Source organism: Leptosomus discolor, chromosome 2 (genome assembly GCF_034619465.1).
Source record: "Leptosomus discolor isolate bLepDis1 chromosome 2, bLepDis1.hap2, whole genome shotgun sequence".
Taxonomy (NCBI): Eukaryota; Metazoa; Chordata; class Aves; order Leptosomiformes; family Leptosomidae; genus Leptosomus; species Leptosomus discolor.
Window position 1 is genome coordinate 93,740,289 of NC_141392.1, and position 24,997 is coordinate 93,765,285.

Sequence of the window (24,997 nt, forward strand, 5' to 3'; positions counted from 1 at the left end):
CCAAAGGCCTCCACCCTCCAGCAGATTTTATTTCTGATTTATTATGTGCTTTATCTGTCCATACTATCCAGACTTGTATGAAATCTCTTGCATCATAAAAATTACTACAAGAATGGACAGAAAATTATCTTTGCTGGCATTACCAAAAAAAGACTGTGAAAATGAAAAACTGAGATTTTTTTCTAGCATGGTCTACTCTGAAATGATGTAGCTCGGAGTCAGGAAGATTGCTTTATTTAATTTCCATGTTGTCCAGGCAGTGTTGTTTTTATCACATCATAGTGGTGCTTGCTAACGGGCACTGAGAACCTCTACTGAACCATCATATTCTCCACCACTAAAGGACATTCTGTGTAATGGATAGAGTTGTCTTTTCTAAACTTCGACCTAAACTTTGGTCATCCAACAAAACCACGAGAGAAAGCCTTCTTAAGATCAGTCAGGTGAAATGTGGGGCAGTCAACCGGATGAAGAAGTGTTCATAAAGCTAGAGTGAGCACACTATACTGTGCGGTAGAACATTATCAGGACTTCACTGGTATATGACTATTTCCTCACTTAGATGAATCGGGAATTTAATTCCAAAGAACATACAGAAAGACATTCCTTTAACGGTAAGATTACAGAAAATATACTGTAGCAGGGAATTCCATATGAGGACACGTGCAAGTTTTACATAGGGAAACACGTTACAAGATTCTCACGTGGTTCTGTGCAGGTTGCCAGTTACTTCCCGAGTGAAGCAGTCAGACACTTAAAGAGTTCTTCCAAGTACCCACTTCACAAATACACATAAGTGAACAGTCTTTTTTCACTCTGTTTTCACCTTGTGACAAAACCTGATTTCAGCTCCACTTCACAGTGCGTAACCTCTCTCTGAAACGTTAATGCCTGTGGCTTCATTTCAGGTTAAACTTCACAAACAGGAGATGGACAGCAAACAACTTTGGTTCTTAGGTAGAAATATCTCATGGTAGTTCATACCATAAACATGGCAAGGTACTTCCACTTAGAAAAATGATCTGATATAGGTGTAATACGAGACCAGAGAGCTCCCCATTCTTCCAAGATCTCTTTCTCTGCATTTCATCCACTCTCATCTGTTTTGAGCCAGTAACAGAAATGATATACAATACCCCAAGCAAAGCCTCACTTTTATCTTATATGAGATCACTAGTGTATCTCAAGCAATGCCAATCCAAATCTAGTCAGAATACTGATGTTAATGGTGTTGGGAACCTTGAAAAATGAAAGTAGTCTCAAAGAACTCAGATTTGGAAAAAGTAGAGCCCATGTTTCAAAAGGCTCACCAGTTGCATGTCTGATAGTTTTGTTCATATTTATCTCAAAGCTGGTATTTTCAGTCTTTCTATCTGTACTGGCTATCATGTTTTGGATAGCTTAATTAAGTAAACACTCCCAAATTATTTTGTAATTCCTTTTAAACTCCTACTCACAATGCTTTTGACAGAAAAGTTGGCCTCCATTAGAATTGGCTAAAGAATGAAAATCCTCTAAGCTCTTCAACAAAACATTTGCCTTAAAGAGAAAAATCTGTCTTGCTGACCCAGCAGGCAATTGCATCAGGCTGAACATGTCATAGAGACAGGACACTACCAAATCTCTGATTGCAAGATGGTGAAGATACAGTGTCAGAACAGTTGCAAAGCACAGCTAGCACTTAAAAAGAACAAGAGAAGAATGCTCCTACTAGCAGATGACCTCTCTGAACCCCTATCTGCTGACCAGGGCTTAGAAAGAAAAAGGGAGGAATCCTCTTACCTTCTTCTCAACGTGAGCCAGCAATGTACACTTGCAGCCCAGAAGGCCAATCGTATCCTTGGCCGCATAAAAAGAAGTGTGGCCAGCAGGTCAAGGGAGGTGATTCTCCCCCTCTACTCTGCTCTGGTGAGACTCCACACCTGCAGTGCTGTGTTCAGATCTGGGCCCCCAGCACAAGAAAGACATGGACCTGCTCGAGTGGGACCAGAGGAGGGTTGTGAAGATGACCAGGGGGCTGGAGCACCTTCCGTAGGTGGACAGGCTGAGAGAGTTGGGGGTGTTCAGCCTGGAGAAGAGAAGGCTCCAGGGAGACCTTAGAGTGGCCTTCCAGTACTTCAAGGAAGCCTACAGGAAAGGTGAGGAGGGACTCTTGATTAGGGGGTGTAGTGATAGGACAAGGGGTAATGGTTTCATAAGGAAAGAGGGGAGAATTAGATTAGATATTAGGAAGAAATTCTTCACTACAAGGGTGATGAGACACTGGAACAGGTTGCCCAGAGAACCTGCGGCTGCCCCCTCCCTGGCAGTGTTCAAGTGTTGAGCAACCTGGTCTAGCGGAAGGTGTCCCTGCCCATGGCGGGGGGGTTGGAACTAGACAGTCTTCAAGGCCCGTTCCAACCCAAACCATTCTGTGATCCTTAAGGCAGGCCTCTGCATGAACCAGGTGAATGATTTAATTACTGAATTATTTTAAAAATCTGCAGTTACATACATACATATATATATGTGTGTATTTATTTACAAAAATATGGCTGGCAAAGAAAGCTAGAAAAGCTGGATTATAACTAAAATTATACAGAATATGCCTGGAGATATTTTTATTCTTCTGTGGTCTTTCTGGGGGGTTTGCTGACTATTTTTTTTTTTTAAATTTTTATTTTGTTGGGGTTTTGGTTTTGTTTTGGTTTTGGTTTTTCTTCTTCTTTTTAACTGTGACAGCATAAGCAGAGCTGGATTTTCCTTAGGAATACTGCCAGAAGATTACAAGCTTTTTTTGATGAATTATAAAATCTATTCAATTTGTGTGCACAATGAACAAACCTAGTAAGTAAGGATTTTGTTATTTCAATGAATGGTTACTAAAAGTATTAGGAAATCTTAAACATAATCAATAGGTAGGTGCAGCAGAAATTTATACTTTTCTTTGCAGATTTACATAAGAATAAACCCCAATTTTTTCACTGACAATCTTATAAGGCACATGTTCATAATAAGTATTTTCCAACAACATTGAACAAGGGTGCACAAAATAATGTGATTACTGTTCCTTCTAAATCTAACATGCAGGTGGATCTGCCCCATATATGCAAAGAAGTCCATGTGAGTATATAGACACATACATGCATGCACAGGCTCTCACACACACACACACACACACGCTCCTTTTTCAATTGAAAAGAAAATCGACTTTCAGAAGTAACAGCTACCTAGTACCAGTCGCATTCACACCGCTCCTATTTTTATATAAAATTAAATCTATGCAGTCTGCTAAAAGCAAGAATTATCTACAAAAAGTCGAATTCAGCCCTTATTGACCGTTTCTTCAAATGAAAAGAAGATGGAAGTTAGTTTTACTGGTTTTGAAGACAGTAGTAAACTAGAATTTCAGATCTACATGTTCCACAAAAATACCAAACCTCTGACTTTCATAAATATCTGACTTTCATAAATATCTGACCTTTTGTTTTATCTCTGATCTTCTACTTTGAGTTTTCAGAAACAAGTAATTATATCTGTCATGGGTACCTGACTTACAATCATGCAAGTCATAGGAAAAACAAATTTAAACTGACCAATTCAGGAAAAACTATGGAGGCCACACATACATTTCTGCATTTTTTATACTTCCTTTGAAATACATGCCCTGTGTCAACAGCACACCTTCGGTTACTAAAGATCTGTAGCAGAAGTTCATACCTGGCACCACTTTTTGGAGGCCCATAGACACCCATACCAGTTTTAAAACGTCAGAATTTGGTTATTAGAACCGATTTTCACAAAATTTTAAGGATCTAGTTTATACCATATTGTCAAAACAGATTTTTTTTTGTTGTTTTTAATTCTCAATAGTGGAGACAATATAAAGTTACCTAGGCACAACACATGAAAATGAATTAGACCTTTTCAGATTTTTCCTCCCCTGTTGTACACTACAGGACGGAAAGCGGGTCTCTGATGTAGGGCACGAGTATTTAGTCTCGAACAATGGCTTTTCTTTAGAAAACCAATCAAGTCTCATGTAAATATAGTTCTAAAAACTGCATTAAATTCAACCCACTTATTTCCGACATAATTTAACAAAAAAAAATAGTGACTGGCAAAACACGCCACATTTTATTTGCTCTGCTTATAACACAGGTAGTACCATTTGCCTAAGCCACAGTAAGGCAAAGTAAATATAATTCTTAACTCTGTTTTACAATCATGAATAATATAGAATTGTACTTTCCATATTAGATGTGCTGTTCAAGTTTCATTATAACTATAGGTGGCCCATTCCTTGCAAAACTCCTATTTTTTTGAAATTTACACCAAGCAAAATTTGGAGAGCTATAGTATCTTTCTATGAAGAATGGGATCATCTGAGCTTTAAATAATGCTGAGAAGTGTTTGGAAGTCACAGGTTAGATTTTAAGATGTTCAGTAATTTCACTGAGAAGAGTAAGATAGGGCTCATGCAAGGCAAATCTTCCTATATTTGGAACTAGATGATCTTTAAGGTCCCTTCCAGTCTCCTGGTGCCTTCCTCTTAGGCATGCAGCCCTAGTTTCTGGTCAGAGCTAGACTACTAAGTAAGACAGAGCAAAGATTTGCTCTGTCGCAGCAATTGCTATCTCAATGAGATATAGGAGCTAGAAAGGAACACCAGATCAAACCACAAAAACATTCTGTTAAATACTTAAAATATTTTGTTCTTTGTAGTAAGTGGAGTAAAATACCAACCTAAAATCCTTTCTATAATACAGTACCATTTTTTATTACTTCATTACTAGCATATAATTGATTCTGATGCATCTAAAATAACATCTTACTGTATACAACTATCTATATTGTAGTCCAACATTCAGGCAGAGTGCATTTTTGAGCAACACAATACTAATTACAATTCTGAGTTTCAAATATGCCCGTTATATCTACCATTTGGTCCAACTGCATGATTATATGCTTTCTGGCTTAAAACTCATAAATGAGTAGTGTAGAAAAGCATTCCAATCTTTTTACTAAAGCTGACCAAGCTTTAAATTTTTAAAGAATTGCTTCTACTGCTCACCTGGTGGTAAAAGAAAACCAAGGGAAAAGGGAGAGATATTTGATGATATAAATAAACAATATTGTTACTTACCTTAGTTTAGATTACCCTGACTATGTGAGAGGAATGCTGCAATATGTGTGCAGTCTATGCTAGGCTGAAGCTTCTCTTCTTTTTTTTTCTTCTTTTAGTAAGAAAGAACCCTTAGGGTCAGGTCGTGCTCCCACTGAAGACAAGAGCAAAAGTCTTCACTGGGGTTCAATAGCAGCAGGACAGGGACTTCAAAACATTTTTTTTTTCCTTTTATATCTTTCTGTATGAGCTTTTGTTCCTTCAGGCTATGCAGATACAAAGCTTTTAAGATTTCTGAAGTCACGGTAAGGAGTTGGAAGTCTTATGTTCCTAATGAAGCATCATGCTGTCATCTAATTTATCTGAAATCACTGACCCCAATTTGCTAGTGTTGTTTTTAAAGAAAAAATAACAGATTTAGTCTTGGCTAAGAAATCAAAGGTAGTTTTTAAAATTATATTCTTGCTACTACAGGTACAACCTTTTATCAGTTACAAAACTACCATTCATTTGCTCAGATTTCAATTCCCCCATTCATACTCATGTCTTCTGCCAGAAGAAATTTCCTATACATAAAAAGATGCTCTTAGACAAACTATTATCCACTGTTGATACCCACGTGTGTCTCCTTGCATTTCCTTGCCTACCTGTAAACAAGGCTTCTAAGAAATAAAAATATTTTTCATCGATCAGGACAAAGTTGTTATGGTACATATTCTAAAATGCATTTGTATATTGTTTCTTGCAGATGCCTAATGATCAAAGAAAATTAATATCTCAGAAATTTATTCACAGCTGGAAAATCTTCTCTCCTGAGTGATCTATATCCATATACATGTAACACAGATGCAACAGGTAAAATAATGGCAAACCACATTTGGTGAGAGTCCTGTTTCCGAAGAGCGTGTGTCTCACTCACCTGTTTGGCTAAGTTGAGATGTGCTTCTGCTCCTTCGAGACACTATGGCCACCACTTTGGCACTAAGGCTGGAACGCCTTTTCTTCCCACCTGTTCCAACCGTGCCGACAGCCGTGTCCGACTGACTCCCGTCATTGTGCTCCAGCTTATACATCTCTCCGCTCACACTTGTGCTCTTAGTGATTCTCCCTGAAGTCCCCATCCGTCTGCCTTGCATTTTAGGAGTAAATGTACTACAGTTACAAAGTAAAAACAAACACGTTAATTTGTCTGTGTAATGGCATTTCCAAAAGCCTTTTTTTAATTTATTAGTAAATTAATTTTAAGTCCTGATACATTTTCATTTATTTGGCTCACAAATAAAAAGGTTGACTTGATGCTCTCCAGACGATACATTTCCAGTATTTTAATTCATTCTTCACTTCTTCAAGGGAAATAAATAAAGTGAACACTTTCCCATGTTTTTCAGAGTGACAGAGAAAGAGACATGCAACATTTAAAAGTCATGTGGAGCTTTCCTGTCTATATCCCCAGAATACAGAAAGCAATAAACCAGCAATTTTACGACCAAAGAAAATGAATATGGGCCAAGAGAATATATGTAGGTTAATACAGGTATCTTATCGGCACTGTTCATCAAAGCATTAAGGCCTAACAGATACGAAGATATCATTTTCTATATTTTAATACTTCACACAAAGAGGTAGTAAAATATGTAGTATTTTTTTAGGTCTACATTCTCTCACTTCTTTAAAGCTAAATGCAATAATCACAGTATGAAGGCAAAATAATTTTGAGGGAAAAAAGCCTAGTAATCTGCTAGAACTTTCACTGACAGAGAGATGAATCGCTGTCAGTTCTGTTTGATTTTCTTTAGCTATCACATTGCATTTGAATGTTTCCATACATATCCTTTTTATGCTTCTGTACATGGAGGCTGGATAAAGTATTCAGAAACACACTCTAGAGAACAATCTCAAATACACACAGGACACACTAATACACAGTCCTAACACTGCTACGACCAAGTGACGCCCTAGCTCTAATGGCAATACGAAGTTAGCTATCACTCTGCTGAGACCCAGAAACTTAAGCTGCAGCCTGAATCACTTCAGATGTAGTTGTTAAAGCAGCCTAGTACATGGGAAATTCCTTCATCTTGTTTTGCTGATTAGTAGACCTACTGGCCACATCCTAATTTTAGGGATTTTTTTTCAGTAATTCTGTATTTTGAAGCCAAATTTTTACTTTATTTGTTGAGCAACAGTCCTGCTGTCCCCCCCAGCAGGTTTCCTTCCCAGCAGATCTGATAGCCTGCTCCTGTCCTCCCCATCTCCCTTCGCCCCAAAATAAGAAAGAGAGAGGTTAGAGCCAAAGGCTTCTTTATGTCATGGCAAGTTTCAGACAGATAGGAAATCTTGCCAGGGAGAAATGAAGGGGTCTATGGGAGAAGAAATGACATCCTGTAACTTCTATGGATGCGTCCCTGCTAAAGCTTACATCAGTCCTGTCCAAAGACTTTGCTGACATACTAATCTATAAAGGTATCATTTAAAGCATTAAAATTTAATAGACTATAAAATCTGCCATGTAATTAAAGAAATAATTATTTATCATACTATTGACTTTGCTCTAGTGAATTTCAAGTGTTTATGAATAAAATAAATACTAATCTTATGAGGTTTTTATGCAGTCTTCACTTTTTTGTACAATAGAGTTGAAATGCTCTAATCTCACATTATTTAATAAGAGTTTAGGAGACAATGATGTCCATCAGCTGAGAATTAAGAATTGACAGTATCATAACTTTAGGAAAATCCCATTTTTGGTGTCTTAATTCCCTAATTCAAGGACTATGACAACTTTCTGAATAATAGATAAATCACTTTTTCAAAGACCTGCAGAAATTTCAATTTTCATTCTTTGCAACAGGTAGAGGACCTAGACGATTCGCCCTAAAAAAACTGAGATATTTGGAATTCAGATTAATCTTGTACTTGTTTTTACCTTGAAAATATCAAGGCCTAATTTCCTAGGAAATATGTTCCAGTGTACTTCTAGAACAAAATATCTATTAGTTTGCTAGAAACAGGCTTAATGGTACAGGACCAAGGATCAAATCCTACAGTTTGTCCAATCTTTCCCCTTGTTATAACTAAGCAAACAGATTAAGATTTCTCTGCTATCATCTAATCCCTGGGCTAGCTTATTATTTGACATTAATTGGAACAGCATCAAAAGAACAGGCATTTAAAATGCAGTTGTCTTATATTGTCTAATTGAGTACCCTTAGAACACAATATTTTTCCATTCCATTACTGGCTCTCACTTGGAGCTTACGTTGTTACTTTCTTCAACATGGTTAGAGTTTAATCTATGAAGCACAATGAAGCAAAAGACCTGCATGAATTTACATATACTCTTTTGCACTTAACCCTTCTCATAATAACAAAACAAAAATTTTATTTTCCTTTACTGGACTTGCTGGGATTATTGACACATTCATTTAAATGCAGATGCAAGTTTTTTGCAGGCCTGTGGCTAGAATTGGTAAATTATTAAGTTATATTGTTGATGCAAGCCTAGTTATCATGACACAATAAATAGTTTTCAGTACAGGATAACTAAGAGTAACATATTTATTAGTACACTCCATTTATTTCTAATGGATAATTGACTACATTTTTATTTAAAATATTTTACCATCTTTAGCAATTCTTTCAATGACTAGTTCTGCAAAAATCTTATGCTATTTCTAATTATTAGCATAACAACATCATCAATATGTGTATTAAGAATAGTTACAATCTATCTGTGCCTTTTTTACTTCATAGATATTTAGCATGGAAAAAGAGTAATTTGATTTTTAATTAATTTTTTTTTTTTTTAATTGAAGTAAAGCACTAAAGCAAAACCCCCTTTGACTTCAGCAAAAGCAGAGCCGCCCTTTAGCATCAGGGTCACCCACTGCCCCCCAGCTCCCACGTCTGCTGGGAAGACACTGCTCCCTTCACCAAGGGAAAAACACTTACATTTTCCTGCCAAAACCTATGCAGTTCAGAGAGACACTATCTAAAGCGGTATCTGTACTAAACGCAGCAAAATCAGGACTGTATTTACATGTCAGGCATCAGAGCTGTGAAAGAAAGCAGCACTTTCAGTTTTGCAAGCTGTTGCTACCTGAGAGTTGTATTTGTATCTGTGGGAATGAAGAACATACTATTAAGATAAAAAACTTATTCAAAGATTAGTTTGAGTTACAAGCTGCCATAACAATTAACCCTGAGGTAAATTCTATAAAATGAACACACTACAAGGACATTGTAGATTATATTTGCTTATATTAAACTGTAGCATACACAACTATATAGAACTAAAACAAAGCCAATTACATGTATTACTATCGTTGTATCTCTTTCTACATACAGATATACATATATTCAAGATGCATAAAATTATTCTGGACAAATTATTTGGCTTGAGAAAATTAGTATGTAGATATACACTCAGTATTTCTCAGTTACTACATAAAATACCTGCCAATAGTACATATCACCCGAAAAAGAAAGATAGTAAGACGCAGGAAGCTAGAGCAAATGTTGCCCATAAACTCACCTATATAATATCTGGAAGTATATCCTTTTAGGGAAATATTCTTAACTGATTAGCCATTGCTAAAATCACAGCATTTCCTTCATTCACTTAGACTTACTGATGATTTATAAAAAAATACTTTAGGTATTTATTTTCATGATCACTCGTGTTTACTCCATCCATTTTTCCAGTAATGCAAGCCATGAGTAAATAAATAATCCCTTGTATTCCTTGTTATATAGTTGATATTTTAATATTTTTCCACACAGTTGCAGTAACTTGAATCTTTCGACAGAATCCCTGGCCTTCACCAGCATGAGCTAGTAAGCTTCCTTTCACTTCTGCTGAATGCAGAATCACGTACTAATTCATAGCCCCTATGACACCCTTTTTCAATGAGGTAGCTCATGAATACTAATAACCTCCTAAACATGTAATAGTTGTGCACCAAAGGGAAGATGAGCACTCCTTTATAATGGGGTACATTACATTTCCAAAAATAAACTAAATCTCGTTATTAGTATTATATGATATATAATTAATAAATCCAAACTCTAAATCAACTATCCACAAATTGCTCTGTCAGTCTTAGAATATATAGCTATATTTGCATATGATATATAACATTTGCTGCAAGATTAATTACTGTACAATTTATGGTATTTCATAAATTAATTCAAACATGGTGCTTTACAAACCAAAGGACAAACACATATCCTATATTAAAATTCTCTCTAGTTAGCCAAGAGACTTTTTTAGACTATAAAGAAGTTAGTTGATTCAATGAAATAATAATCTTGTACAGTCTGTACCAACTAGAACTGCATATTGAGCTAACATGCTCATCGATCATATATTAAAATCCATGAAATAGCTATTAGAAACAGAAAAAACCTTGCTTCTGCTGTGAAAGCATCATATTAGAGTCCTATTGGTGTATTTAGATAGTTGAAATTCAGTAACTTTTGTATCTGATAATATTCCTATGTTGTAAAAAAGTGCTCCTCAGTGATACAGATACTGCCTCTGGAATGACCCAGTCCCATGTGTAAACTCTCACTGAGGTAAGGGTTGGGGAAGACTTCATTACAGAATTCTCCTCTGGGAGCTTAACTGTTTAACATCGTCCTTTGGAAGATCAGGAAATTTCCATGTTGGAATATAGATCAGAATCTGCTTTGTGAAAATGCCTTTCTCAGTAACCACCTGACCAGTGAATTGTACATTTCACAGCTCTGACAGATTTCTAGTTTTTAAACTTGTAAAACCAGGATTTCTCCATGAAATAAAAGAATAATAATTCAGAAGGTAAGCCTGAACATTACAAAATATAAGCAGATTTTAACTATTTTCCAAGAACATTTCATCAAGTTAATTTATATTCTCTGAAAGAAACAGACCAATTGTCTCTGTATGCAGGAGCTTGTGTGTCTGCCTGTGCATACCCATGGCACTGTCAGCCTGAAGCCAACTAATCACGTGAATCATAAAATGAAACCAACACAAAAGCAGTTAGTTACTGCCAGGGTGCTGCTCAGGGTTAAGTATTGCTATTAATGCTGATGTGGACAGCCTAATGGGAACCAAAGCGCAAACGGCTCAAATGACCCAAACTTGACTGCAAATAGCCATGTATACGTTAAGTGTACCAAACATAGCAAGCACGTAAATTAAATCTGCATCAAGAAAATAGGTAGTGGGGGGTGGGGGGTGGGGTGTGTATAACAAATACAAAAATGTGGAGTTTTTTATGCTCACCACTGAATGGAGGAAGCTTTCTTCAGCAGCAAGAAAGCTGAATTCACCACTTTTTCCTTCTTTGTAGAACATTCAGCGATAACGTATTATTCATCTTTTTACAACATTGCATTGTTTTGTTCCCTCCAAAGCATGAGGTACTGAAGTACCTGTGATCTCACTGCTCTTCGTGTAAATCAAAATGGATTTGTGATACGAAATAGATTGCTCACTGCTCGTTTAAAAAGTAAAAGCTACAAAATAGGAAATGGAGGAGGAAAATCTGAAAGGCTAAATGGAACAGTGGAAGGACAGGACTAACAAATAAAATGCAGAAAACATTTTTAAAAAGATAAACTGAGATGAAGATAAAGCAAGTGAGAGCTACTCTGAGGTCTGAGCCATGGCTAAAACTATTTTCCTACATTTCTTCATTCTAAAAATAACATGCATTGCCTGTTAAAAACATTAGTGTACTGTTCTTATACTAAAAGTTTAGGAATTATATTTCATCTTAATCAACCGCAATAATTAAACAAAAAACCAATTAAAACTATTTTTCAGTCTTTTTCAAATCATTAAGAAAGGCTGCTGGTAATGTGACAGTTTCTTTGAAAGAGGAAGAATAATTAGATAATTAAAAATGCACAAGCAATGCTCCATAGTACATTTTTCATGTACAGATGTTCTGAAGGGATTAAAGACTCCATCTCCCTCCCTCTCTGACACACACATAAAGCAGTTTATAATGATGATGGATTTTAAAAAATCATTATCTTTAGATAATGAATGATTAGAACATTAATTATTCTGGCTTCACCTTGATTTTGTACATAAATGACCTCAGAACCAGAAGTTTCCATCTGTAATATGCTGTTTGGGGGCAAAAAGGATACATTATAAATTTTACGCACCTTAGCTGAACTGTTTTCATATTTCTTGCCTCCATGATAATAATTTGGATGCTACTGCCCTCTAGTTCCCCCACCAAAAAGCAAGAGTTCTAACTTGGGTTACATCAGTGTGCTTGCCCTTGCCCCAAGAGAGATGACCTAAGAAGCAATATTCATTAATTGCCATACATGTTCAAAATATTTGTCTCTTTAATGAAACTAGGAAGTGCACTAGTTAATGAAACAGTTGTGGTGTTCAGTTTTGAGATGCAGTGATTTGGCTAATCAGACACAAAGTAGGATTGCCAATTTACTTCCAGGAATTGCAGTGGATGCTTACATTGTGGAGATTTTAGATGCAAAATGCCAGTCAGTTATAATGTTACTTGCCTTATAATGGCTTGCCTGTTACACCTGTTCTTCAAACTTGTCAAACTTTAAAAATGTAGGTAGGAATTTTCCATGCCTGGTTTCTGCCCAAGGCTGAATTTCTTCTTTTATTTATTCTAAGTTCCAGCTGAAATACCATGACAGATTGTCTGGTCCTTTTGAAGGAATTAAAAAGAAAAACTACCCATATTGTACTGTTGCATAATAAACAAACCAATAAATTCACTTCGCTTTGAGAAGTACTTATGGCTGGTGCCTGACTGAAAGATGCCAATGAGGTGATCCTTCTATTTGGCACAAACTGTTTTCTGTTCCTTTGAGTATCTATCAGTTTCATAAAACAATGTCTTTAAGTCATAACTCTCATGTTAAGAGACTTCAAAGAGATCAACAGTTAAGATAACAGGAGACTTTCTATTACAAAGCAGCAGTTGCACTCACCCACAGCTCCTATTGCTAGATAGATCGTGCATTTCCTGATTACTATTTCGCCCCAAGGCTACAGGAAGAAAGTCAGTATTTCCCAGGAACTGCTTCTCTTGGCTATTCTGGATCTGAGAAAGTTAGCTGGACTGTCCAGGATGCAGGGAGGCTGCATCTTCTCTGTTGGCCATCAGGCATGACTCAAGACAAAGTCATCTGATTGGCGTGCAAAAAAGTGAGATGGGCAATAATCCCTGGAGGGAAAGAGACTGGTTCATGGTGATACTGAAGTAGGAAGAGAATAAGAAAACTTGGGGAATAAATTCTTTTGATCGCTCTTTCTGAAGACAAAATGGTTCCTAAAAATCCCTGAGACTAAACGAAAGCCTTTCCAACATACCATGACAAGAATTCATTATATTATGACCCTCCCATGAGATGCAACAAAACACTCTGCCCCTTGCTTTTGCAGAGAAAGAACACTGCTTTGTCATGTGCCATTCACCTCATTCTGCATGGTGAACCAAGCAAACATATAAACTGTGCAATCTTTTGCTATGTAACTAACTGGGTTAAACAAACCAGAATGTTAAAGAATTATATATGTTTTTTGCTCCAAGCTTTCCACATGATGAGGGGACTGAATCCACAGCATCAAGCCAGAATAAACTCACATGCAACAGGCTGTACATGCTCACCCATGAAGACACGTTCTAAGTGACTTGTCAATAATCACATGAAAGCTATGAGGCAGAGACCTGAAGAGATTAATTTCCCAGAGCAGTAATCAAGGCCCTGAGCCAAAGACCATCCTTTCTCTTTCTAGAATTCCTCCCTCATTCTCTACACAAGTTCTTGCTTCTGTAACAAAGCGAATCTGAGTTTTAAAGACTGCTCTTTATGTGCACTTTCTTCATTTGTACTCAGGTCAGGCCCATACCAAGCACTGATTGAGGCAACTTCCACAAAGAGAAAGGTGAGACTAAATGCATGTGCCTACACACAAAAAAGCCAGGTTTACACAGGCAAGCTCAGTTCTAGTATTTCCTAACTTTCAGCACTTAGCTCGTATTCTTTTAATATAAATTTTGTGAAAGTTTTCTTTAGCATGCATTCTTTATATTACATACATTTAAATTTAGTGCTTTATGTCATTAAAAACATTCACACATAAGCAGTAGAACTAGTGGAATATTTTATTCATATATGCAAGCAAAAATCCCGATATTTTTCCCTTGATTTTTTAAAAACTATAAACATCAATCTAAGAGCCATAAAATGCTGGTTTTTGCTTTCCATTCCAGACTACATTTTTAATCAGGTGAATTTTTATTAAAAAATATTTTATTCTAATATAGTAAGAACTGAAGAGTGAACAACCATAAACTGAACAAATCAGAACTGTTAAGTTTTTCCTTTCTGTTTCCAGCTGAAGTATTATAGACTGAGGCATTTTGGTGTTTTAGAATTTATTCTAACAGCTGTTCAAGCCAATTTGCTGGTCCTTCTTCCATTTCAGGTCATTATCAATTTCGGTGAGTGTACTGAATTGCTTAGTCAGCCAAACTTTGTTAAAATTGTAGTTTTCTGACTTTCTACATCTAAGTAATTTTTACTGATGAACTTAAACATACTTTCACTATTCTGGCTGAACTCTGACAACTTTACTGTGCTTGAATTTCTCTTCCACCTACTCATAAGTTATGCTATTTGGAGGCACAGAGACTAACCATAAAATCACAGGCCAATGCAAAAGATCACACTCAAACCAAATTACTATATACTCTCCTCCAGCACTTGTTCAAAAGAAAGCAATCCATGTGGTAAACTATTCTGTCGACACACTCTTGATACGAAGACATGAAGCAACACAGGGACCAAAAGCTTCCTGTAAACAAACCAGATCTGGAGTGAGAAGCCAGAGCTGCCTTTAGTGGTGTTGTGCCCAGCCTCACCAACCCTGAAAGGCAGGACTCCCAGTCTAGACATAGCAAGTTGCTGACTTGAGATACTATGCTGGGATAAAGCTGTTGGATACGAATAGCTGTGTATGCACTAGGTGATTAAACCAGGCACTGCAAAAAAGTGCAAAATACAGACAAATACTATGGCAGGGAATATCCAGAAGCAGGGATATGTCCAGAATAGGCAGCATGACAGTACTCCAGTGACAGAGTAGGTGGAAAGATCCTTTCCTTTTCTTCCCACTGTCTATTTCTACTCAAATTTCTTATCCTGTGTTATGGTTTGGGTAGCCTGTCCTCAGCTATATAATTCTACCTTTCTTAACAGACTGACCAACTCACAATGTGATAGTTTCTCTACTGCCAACAGAAGATCATTTAGATTAGGAAGAATTTTACAACCATACTCCCTGCTTCTCAGACAGCTGGGAATGCAGATTAGACAACCAAGTGTTAAAGCTGCCCAATGCTGACAAGGTTCCTAGAGAGGTTTTATCCCTACAGCTTTGCATCAGAGTCTTGATCAGGCTTCTTGCTGCATAAATACTCTTTCTCTGCAAGAACGAACGTTATTACCATCCTGAAGTTTTAAAAACATGCTCCATCATTTCTCAGATCTGATGACAGCTAGAACTGTCCACATCTGTGAAGCTCTCAGTCTTTGCTAACCCTGTTAGGGAATTTGCATTAGGCACAAGTTGTATTTTGCACTATATTAAAATTGTATTCTCTTTCAAGACAATTTGGCTTGGACTGTTTGGTCTTACATCCATATTTCTCATTTTTAAATTGTTGTATTTTAAGCAAAATAGCAGTCATACCACTACTACTCAACACAGCTACACGGAAGACTGACAAGTTTTCCATCAGCTTGAACTTTTGGCGTGAAAATGGAGGACTAGCGTAATTGTTTGAAAGACCTCTGTGTATTGACAAGTATCAGTTACCCATCTAGGGGGAAGCTGAATAAAGGTATCAGTTTGTAAAGCACACAAAATAGTCAAACTCCCAGCTTGTAAATAAAAAGATGAACTAGAGTGCTTTTTAAACACAGATTATATTACCATTATGTTACCATTATGCTAATGTTTTCCAGAGCATAATGTTCTAAATAATCATAAAAACTTTACTAATGCTTGGAAAAATGTACCACTATCTTGAATATAGACTTGTTAAAGAGTTTCAAGTGCTGTTTATCACACTCTCCTCTGAAAGTCAAATTAATTTTTGGCTATAAACTTCCAACTCATAAAAAAGATGAAAATTAGTGAACTTCAGTTTTTATCTCACATATGAAATATCTGAGCTTTTAGCCTTTTTTTCCTGTGTTCCTTACACAATCCTTACAGCTTCTATCACTCGTTCCCCTACTGGCTCACGGTGGTGAATTTCAACCAGAACTGATCCACTGGGAAGGAGTTGAAGATATCAAGATTTTATAAGTTTTGTGAAGTCTGATAACCGGGCAGAAAAAAGATACATTAAATAAGGTTCCCTGCTGAAGAAAGGTTGCTGTATGATCTCAGTATGTATCTGTTCTCTTCGGTCTGCCAGCTGGAAACTGGGCAGGGGAATATCATGGTGATAAAGTAGAGGAGGGAGGTGCCCACAGTGTAGGCTGCAAGGTTGTAACACTCCACTAATTGAGTTGTTCCAAAACTTCTTGTATGAATGATCTTTTCACTGCGATAAATATTAAAGTTGAATTGAATTAATTTATTTTTTTATCAGCCCTCCATGTTTTAGATAATACTTGTCTATGAGTACAGCACTAATGCAAACACGTACCAAGGGCACACACACGTACTTACAGACGCAACACACAGTGCAAACGAGCCTATATGTAAGGAAAGCCTACATCCAAAAAACGACTGAATCTGGTACCCACTGTTGATGGTCTTGATTTCACCTCATCTTATTCTTGCAGTAGGAGTTTAATTAGCAAGTATGGAGCGGATAAGTTCCATTGAAGATTTTAAAGCATCCTATGCTTTGATAAATACTGCTTCTTACAATGCTACCCCATACACCATTCTCTGCGTCATTAATATTGAGATGCTTTTTGGATTGAATAAACACTAACAACAGTCACATAATAAAATGTTAATTAAAACATTCTCGTTTTAAATAAAGACTTTGCAATGGAAAATTCCAAGATGAAAAGAAATCTTCTGAAAACATAGCAGACATATGGCTATGAATCCAATGAGGGCTTTTATTGTTTATTTCTAATAGTAAGACCCATGGAAAATCTTCAGTTGAGGGCTTCACTGTCAGCAGCACTGGCTATGTTACGGATGCTCCCATTCTAGCTATGGGAGGGAAGATGTTTTCCATTGCAATATCAACTAATTAATCTCACTCAGTATTTAAACACTGAACTATAAACCACTGAAGCCACTGCACAATAAACGTTACTTATTACATTATATAAGAAAATCAGTCTCTACTTAGTGACCCTAAATGTCTTGTTTACAGCAGAAACCTTGACTACAAAGAAACACTCATACATGGGCAAATTATCAGCAATATAATTAGTGTCATAAATATAGAAGTTGTCTTCTGGTATTTATAACAGTCTTTTTTTTATATCAAACTGGAATTCCATTACTGTTGTACTCATGCTGAACGAAAGTTAAAGCAGTATAATATCTTAATTCTAATACTGACTTTAATAGCTTGTATTTTAAAATTACAAATAAATAATTGTTAATAAATATTTGGGAAATCAAAGCAGATGGTTACTACTGCCATGTGCTTAATTAGCTTGTTAATACAAATGCTGAGAGAGCCTAATTCCTGAAGCTAATGGAATTGGAAAGTGCTTGAGAATTCAATGCAAGTGCTCAATGCTATGCAGAAGTCCAGTCAGCCAGAATAAAACATACACAGAAGTGCTTAACATCCTGATTCAGTAAAGTGCTGCCAAAGACCTGAATATTTTTCTTTCCAGCAAAGCACGTGTGGCAGAGCACAGGCTACATACTTCACTGAATCTGAGTATAAATCACCAACCACAACCCTTCATTGGCTGTGGGGAGTGCACATTCACCCTTCACTGAAACCATCTGGTTCTTGCACATGTAGTCTGTGGCTCACTATCCTTCCCTTCCCCTTACTGCTGGTTGTCACTCACAGCTGCTTGTTACTGTTGTGCAATAGAAAAAGATATTAATCACCTCCCCATTTATTCTCCCCTCCCCAAGCACAGCTAAGCTTGCTGATATGAAGATACACTTCAAACACTCAATTCCCCCTAAATATCCATCTTAGTACAAACTTCAACACGACAAAAGCAAACAGCATGAAGAGAGACCTTCCAACAAAGAATCAGACCATTGTGCTCTGCACTGTCAATATACAGAGTGACTATTTAAACATTTTGAGTTCCCAGTTCACCAAAGAATCTCAGCAATTTGAGCTCTGTAATAGTGCCTTGAACCAAAAAACCCTTTCCTCCTATGAAGAGGAAGCTGGTCTCAACCCAGGTCAAATTGGGCCATTAACTCATAGTGTTTCTGTTTTGATGACTCTCTGAGCTGGATGTCTGATCTGTCTCTGCAAAACTGTCTCCTTCCTTACTCTAAATTCTAAGGGCCTGTGAAGTTAAACCAGAAGGAGTATGTAAGAAAAAAAATATTTTATGTTTTCCTGCTCTATGAGAGTCTCTGGGTCATGTACCAAGTACAACCCTGGATTTCTGTGGAAGATAGCTAGGTAAAAAAGAAGAATTAAACTACAGTAAAGTCTCTGCTTAGAAGCAACAGAAATCCCCCCAACCAGTCTAAGCTGAAAAAATGGACCACAGGAGGTTCTAGAAACAAAGTAATTCAATAAATTTCATCCTGGTGGACACGGCATTGTCCCCACTAGCAGGAGACAGGTTTGAAGAAGGGACAACAAAAGAAACAAGTAAATTTTTATCTGACTTCAAAGAATTCAGTTCCACTTAATGTATTATTAAGTAAGAAATCAAATAGGTTAGAAAACTTTGGCCTTTGAAAGCCATCTAGTACTAGAGGACTATAATGTAACAGACAATAGTATAATAAAATGCAGTTGCTACACATAGAAGTTAGCAAACAGATATGAAGTTCCTAGGAAGCTGTGAGGCTTCAAATACTCACAAATGTTACACAGTTTTTCAGTTACAGCTTACTGAATTGTAACTCAAAACCTTAAAGTTAATTCCTGTTTACATAGAAGATGAAGGATTTCATACTTAAGTGAAGTACAGCCTAGTCACCTAAAAAAAATTTGTTACCTGAAAATTGCAGGATCTACAAGTTGTCACGAGAAAGAAATACTCAGGTCAAGAAATACTCTTCAATCGAGGGAAATTTGCAGAGACATAATTTTAAAAATAAATTGAGAACTCTATCATAATTTTGACCATTAAAAATCATAAAAATGAAAACTTCAGAAAAAAGGACAACTTCATTACCACCTCCCCAAAGCCATGCCAGTCCACATTATGAACAGAAATGAGTATTGTTTCAATGAGCACCTTTGCACTGGGGCTTTGACAGTTGATTAAAAAAATCACATTGAAGCGTGGATTCTGACGATCCACTGTCCAGCTGATAAATTACAACTGCAGCCATCTATAAATTTGCAAGTGCATAGCTATGCAGGCTTTAAAGCAGACATAATAGAACAGATGAATAGCAAATGAGAACTTAGTCCAAGAATCTTTAGAAATGTGACAAACTGTAATAATCTGGAGTTAAAACTTTGGAAAAGAAAGGCTGATCTGATTCATATGTGAATACATATGCAGCAGTATTCATAATTTCTGGTACTGCTACAGGTATGTAATTGACCGTGTGGTGCTTTAGGCCTGAAAAATGTGGAACAGACCTTCCACAGTGATGTTTTAGAATGCTGCACATGGCAGAATTTAACCACAAAAGCAAGAAACACCCTTTTGAAAATGCTGACTAAGGACCAGATCTTCAACATGACGCAGACTGATATTGCAGCGCTACTGTTTGTGAAGCTGTGGAGATTTCTAGTCACTGGCATCTAGTCCTTCACATACTGCTAACATATGCTTCTACTGAGAAAGAGACCCAGATGAGCACACTGCTAGAACACTGTGATCATTAACATCTGATGGCACACAGCTAGGCATGCAGGCAGTATGCAAGTAGTAAGATCTTTTTTTTTTTTAATCCGTCTGGCAGTGCTGCAGCATATATAGTACACAAGATTCATCTACCGTGTCTTCTAGTATTACATCCTGAAGGCTCTCAAAATCCTGGAATGAGGAACCACCATGCTTCCAGGTGCACGACAGTGTCTCCTTTGCTAGACAAGGGTCTGGGTTGATAGCATCTTGCACAACCAGGATAATATTTATTTTTATATAGAATACTAGTAGTGTGAACTATGAAAATCAGGAACATCCAGTTTGGCCTAGTATATCCAAACAGATCCCTCTCATGATAAGCTACAGTACTGCATATTTCACTGCAAATTTATATAGCTCAATCCTTTCTTTACATAACATAAAATTGCTCTTACACAGGTTTGTATAAGGAACATGGGATCAAACATACACAAGGTACAAAAAAAATCTGTAATATTTAACACATTTTCAGGATCATCACCTAGGTTTAGATCATGAGTGTGGCATAGTGAATATCCCACACAAAGCCAGTTTGAAACTACCTGCAAATTTGCTCTCATTTTCCAGCTGTTTTGCTTTTATTGATGAATAAACTTCAGTGTTCTTCTGTCGTTGCCTCCACTAGTTCTGTCTGCAATATCTAGAATCATAATTAAAAGAATTTACATTTTGGGTTTTTTTATGAGTGAAGAATCTTAACTATGTCCTTTACACTGCAGCACAAATTCAATATACAGATTTTAATCACTTTTGGAATTAACATGAAATGAGCATGTTTCATTATTTCAACACAGACTTCAGTCTCATCAACTGAAATGCATGAAAAGCCTTGGTGTATTATGTTTTCCCTGACCATCATGACATGAAGTTCAACTTTGCTCAGCCAGCTCTGTGATGCAGCACTGCTGCATTTCAAGTGAATTAGTGAGCTGACAAGGACAGATGCAGCCCTAGTCTAAACAGAGGGTGGGGGAAGGACTGAACAACTTTATTGCACAGGTCACATTCCATACATTTATGATGGGAACAGGTAGCTCTATTGGGAAGGCTGAGAAGAGGTCAGAAGACCCTTCAGACTCTCTCTACTCCATCCTCCCTCATCACCATAAATTGCATTAAACTAGCTCCAATGTACTATGTGGGAGGATAGAAAACCAAAGCGAAAGAATCTATTTCCGATCTGGAGAGTGCTCTCTGGATACATCTCCTTGAGAGATCTTGTGCAGATCAACGCTGATGTTTGTCCTTAATGAGATGGCAAACCTCCAGTTACTTCATCTGGCTCCACACTAAAGGCACTGAGCATTTTATGTAAGAGAACAGCATAATAAGCAGCATGAAATGAAACTCTGAAAAGAAAGAGGGATCTATGTGCACAAATGTTACTAAATAAGAGGGAGCTACAAGCACAGAAGAGCAGCCAGTCAGCCCTCACCATTTCCCAGTGATCTCCAAGCAGAATGTCTCTGGGCAGGTCTAGAAGTGGGGAAGGGAGAGGTCTTATTTGGGTCACTGGGAGCCTTTGCCTGGCTTAGAGTTTGCAATCTCATCACCTTAAGAGCTTGAAGAAACTAGCTCCACAGTAACTAACTGGACAAAAGCATACAACAGCATAAAGACAGGGACCCTATCCTGTGCTAGGGAGTCTCCTACATGTACATAAAGCCAGCAGACTCCCTCTCCAGAAGCATGAGTTTTTAGAACTGTCACAGTAACTATGAAAGCCTCCAAATGCTTTGAAAAGAAAATACTCAAATGGCTCCATTTCTAGTTAGCTTCTTGCATGAGAGTTCCAGTAGAAGGAACATCAGGTTATTTTCTCAGAGACTGACATAGACATAGCAGAGGGTACTTCTAATCCCTGCTGACAAACTTGAAGAATTGTTGGAGTCGGGCAAAAACTGTGAATCCAAAAATTTAATGTTGCATGATACGTTAGCTGTGTTATCTTCAGTTTCACAGTGACATTCAGACGTTTAGTGGCAATCTTCACAGTCAAGCCCAAATTTAATAAGTTAATTTCTTTTAAAAGAAAGAAATGAACTGCAGGTTCATTAATTAGCAGACAGTTCCTTTTCAGTACAAAAAGTTAAGGATATTTGGCAACTACAGATATATCTGAAAGCTAATTTGGATTCACTGGATCTTCCCTCTCAGTAAGTATTGCTAACCAAAATTCCAAGGGGATAGAAAAAAAGACCTAAGTTTCTCAGGTTTCCTCCTGGTTGAAGTGGCAAGGAGAGCCTGCAGAGGAAAGGCCAGGAGCAGGGTGCTAAAGACAAGACTGTGCTGTGGTGCACACTGGTATCGGCTAGCTCTTCATGCATGCTCAATATCTGAGGAGAAAGGACTCTGAAGGAGATGCAGGGAACTGAGGAAACCATCCAGTGTAACTGTGCCTTGAAAGGCACGGCTTCTGACATTGTTACAGTTTTTAACCATTTTGGCCAATTGCTACACAACCAGCACAACCAAGTATTATCCTTACGAAAAAAGTAAATGGATTCTTCCATGTGTTTGTTAGGGCAGAATTAATGACACTGTGCAGGAGACCTCATCTACACTATTGGTCACACGAATTCAAGAAAGCTTCATTCAAACTGGAAACTGGCAGAGAAGGGATGCTAGGATGACCAACAAAATTGAAAGGATGTAATATTTAACTGAGTATAAAAACAACTAGTTAAATCATTGAGCTACGGTTGCTTGCTGTATCCCAGCGAATAAATAGAAAGGAGGAAAAAAACCTATCTAAATAAGATGCCAATTTTGGCACAGGGATAAATATGAACAATGTGTTTAAATTCCCTGTGAATAAATTTAACCTGTAGCTGAAAGAAATTTCCAGAGCATCAAAGAAATTAGATTTGGAAAACCTTCTGAAATAAGTGGGTGGAAAAGCAACTAATTAAGTTGAAGATGGATCCTGAAAGCACATGAATGTGATTCAGTTATTTGTGACAGCAGAGGCTACATTCAGTGACTCCAGCGAGGTTCCTTCTAGTCATATGTTCTTATACATAGGACCAAATAGATGTAGGGAAAACTGGCTTACAGGCAGCACCTGCTACAAAATAGGATTGAATTATGACCAAATGCTTCCATATGTGTTACCTAATAAAGCTGACGTTTAATGAAACAACCTTCCTGAAGATCTGCTTATATCCAGTCTGTTTAGGTATCTATTAAAGATAAGCCTGAGGATTGGTCATTGCAAGGTCATTTATCACCTCAAAGTGATTGATCGCTATCTTACCAGGTTGTCACAATGAGCCAGAAGTAAGTTGTACGTTTTAATCCTACTCATATGATACCAAGTATCATGGTCAATTTTAGAGCTTGATATAAAAAGGACAATTTTAGCACAGGGAGAAGCTTCCTAGTAACATTTACATGTTGCTTAAACAAGTAGGAAAACCAATATTCCTTCTTTCAGTGTGATAATGATTTGATAGCAGCAGCGTGGAAGGCAGGAGATAACCTTGTCCTGGTTTGGCTGGGATAGAATCACAGGCCAGCACCTGAGTTAGCTACAGGTGTAGCCCCTACCATAATATCACGCTAATTATAAAGGGGGAAGGTTTACTGAGCAGAGGAAGCTCCTGTAGAGTTCCTACTGGGGTTCTTTTTGTCCCTCCTCTGGCTTCTGCTGAGCACTACTCTGCAGTAGATTGTGACAACAGCATATTTATTTGGCTAAGTATATTTCTGTTTGTATTGGAGGTTTTTTCATTAAATTTGTTGTACCTTCACCTATGGGTCTTCTCTCCTTTTTCCTGATTCCCCTCCCTGGCTGGTGAGGGTTCATTGGGTGATAGAGCAGCTGTTACAGTTTAGCCCTGGGTACAGGCTAAAGGCAGACAAACCTAATCTGCCAAAGGGTCATGTGCATTTCTGAAGTACTTGCCTATTAAAGTGTGTACATGCACACTTTAACAAAAATCACAGGGTTGAGGAGCAGCCTCCTATATCGGTTAAGAATGAATAGTGTTGTGCGTGCAAGTGTGGCATAAGATCTGAACCTGAAAGAAACTGTAAGGAAACCGTGCGGAAAGGACGGATGATAAAATCTAGTGTGCTATGATTACAGAGGCTTGCCTCTGAATACAACTGTAGTTGTAAAGTACGCATATGAGTGAGGTAAAGGGTCAGCATCTACAACAGCTGATGTGAAAATGGGAGAAATAATTCAGGAGTTAAATACAGATGAAATAAGTTTTCATTCCTGTCACTTATCTCATTTCACACTTCTTAACTGTCACCTACTTTGCATTCTATAACTAACTATTTTACTTTCATTTAGCTTCAACCTCAAGTTGACCTCAGTTAGAAGTCATGTCCAGATACAGCGTACTCACCTACCCAACACATTATTCACAAAATCACAGCATAGTTGAGGTTGGAGGACACCTTTGGAGATTTAGTCCAACCTTCATGCTCATTGCAAGGTCAATGACAGCAGGTTACTCAGGGCCACTGCACAACATCTCTGAGCCACCTGTTCCAGTTTTCAATAAATTTTGCAGAAAAAAAGTTTTTCTTGCGTTTAAGTGGGATTTCGCTTACTTCAGTTTGCGCCCATGGCCTCTCATACTTACACTGAGAAGAGTCTGGCTCTGTCTCCCTTACTCTCTCTCATCAGGTATTTATGTACATTGACAAGATTCCCCGAGCCTTCTCTTCTCCAGGCTGAACAGGGCCAGCTCTCTTGGCCTGTCCTTGTATGACAGATGCTCCAATCCATCATCTTCATGGTCCTTTGCTGGACTTGCCCCAGTAGCTCCATGTCTCTTGTACTGGGGAATCCAGAACTGGACTCAGCGCTCCAGCTGTGTTACTCTA

The 24,997-nt window shown here is 37.5% G+C and overlaps 1 protein-coding gene across 4 annotated transcripts in view; it reads right to left on the reverse strand.

Moving 5' to 3' along the window:
- RIMS1 (regulating synaptic membrane exocytosis 1) overlaps positions 1-24,997 on the reverse strand; it is a 339,793-nt gene that overhangs the window by 36,641 nt on the left and 278,155 nt on the right. For 3 of the 4 annotated variants that reach the window (XM_086461476.1, XM_086461474.1, XM_086461475.1), the window contains one exon: positions 6,024-6,256. The exons of the other annotated variant lie outside the window; for it this stretch is intronic. In XM_086461476.1, coding sequence (XP_086317602.1) covers positions 6,024-6,256 — 233 coding nt within the window. The remainder of the gene's footprint in view (positions 1-6,023; positions 6,257-24,997) is intronic. 4 annotated transcript variants of the gene reach the window in all.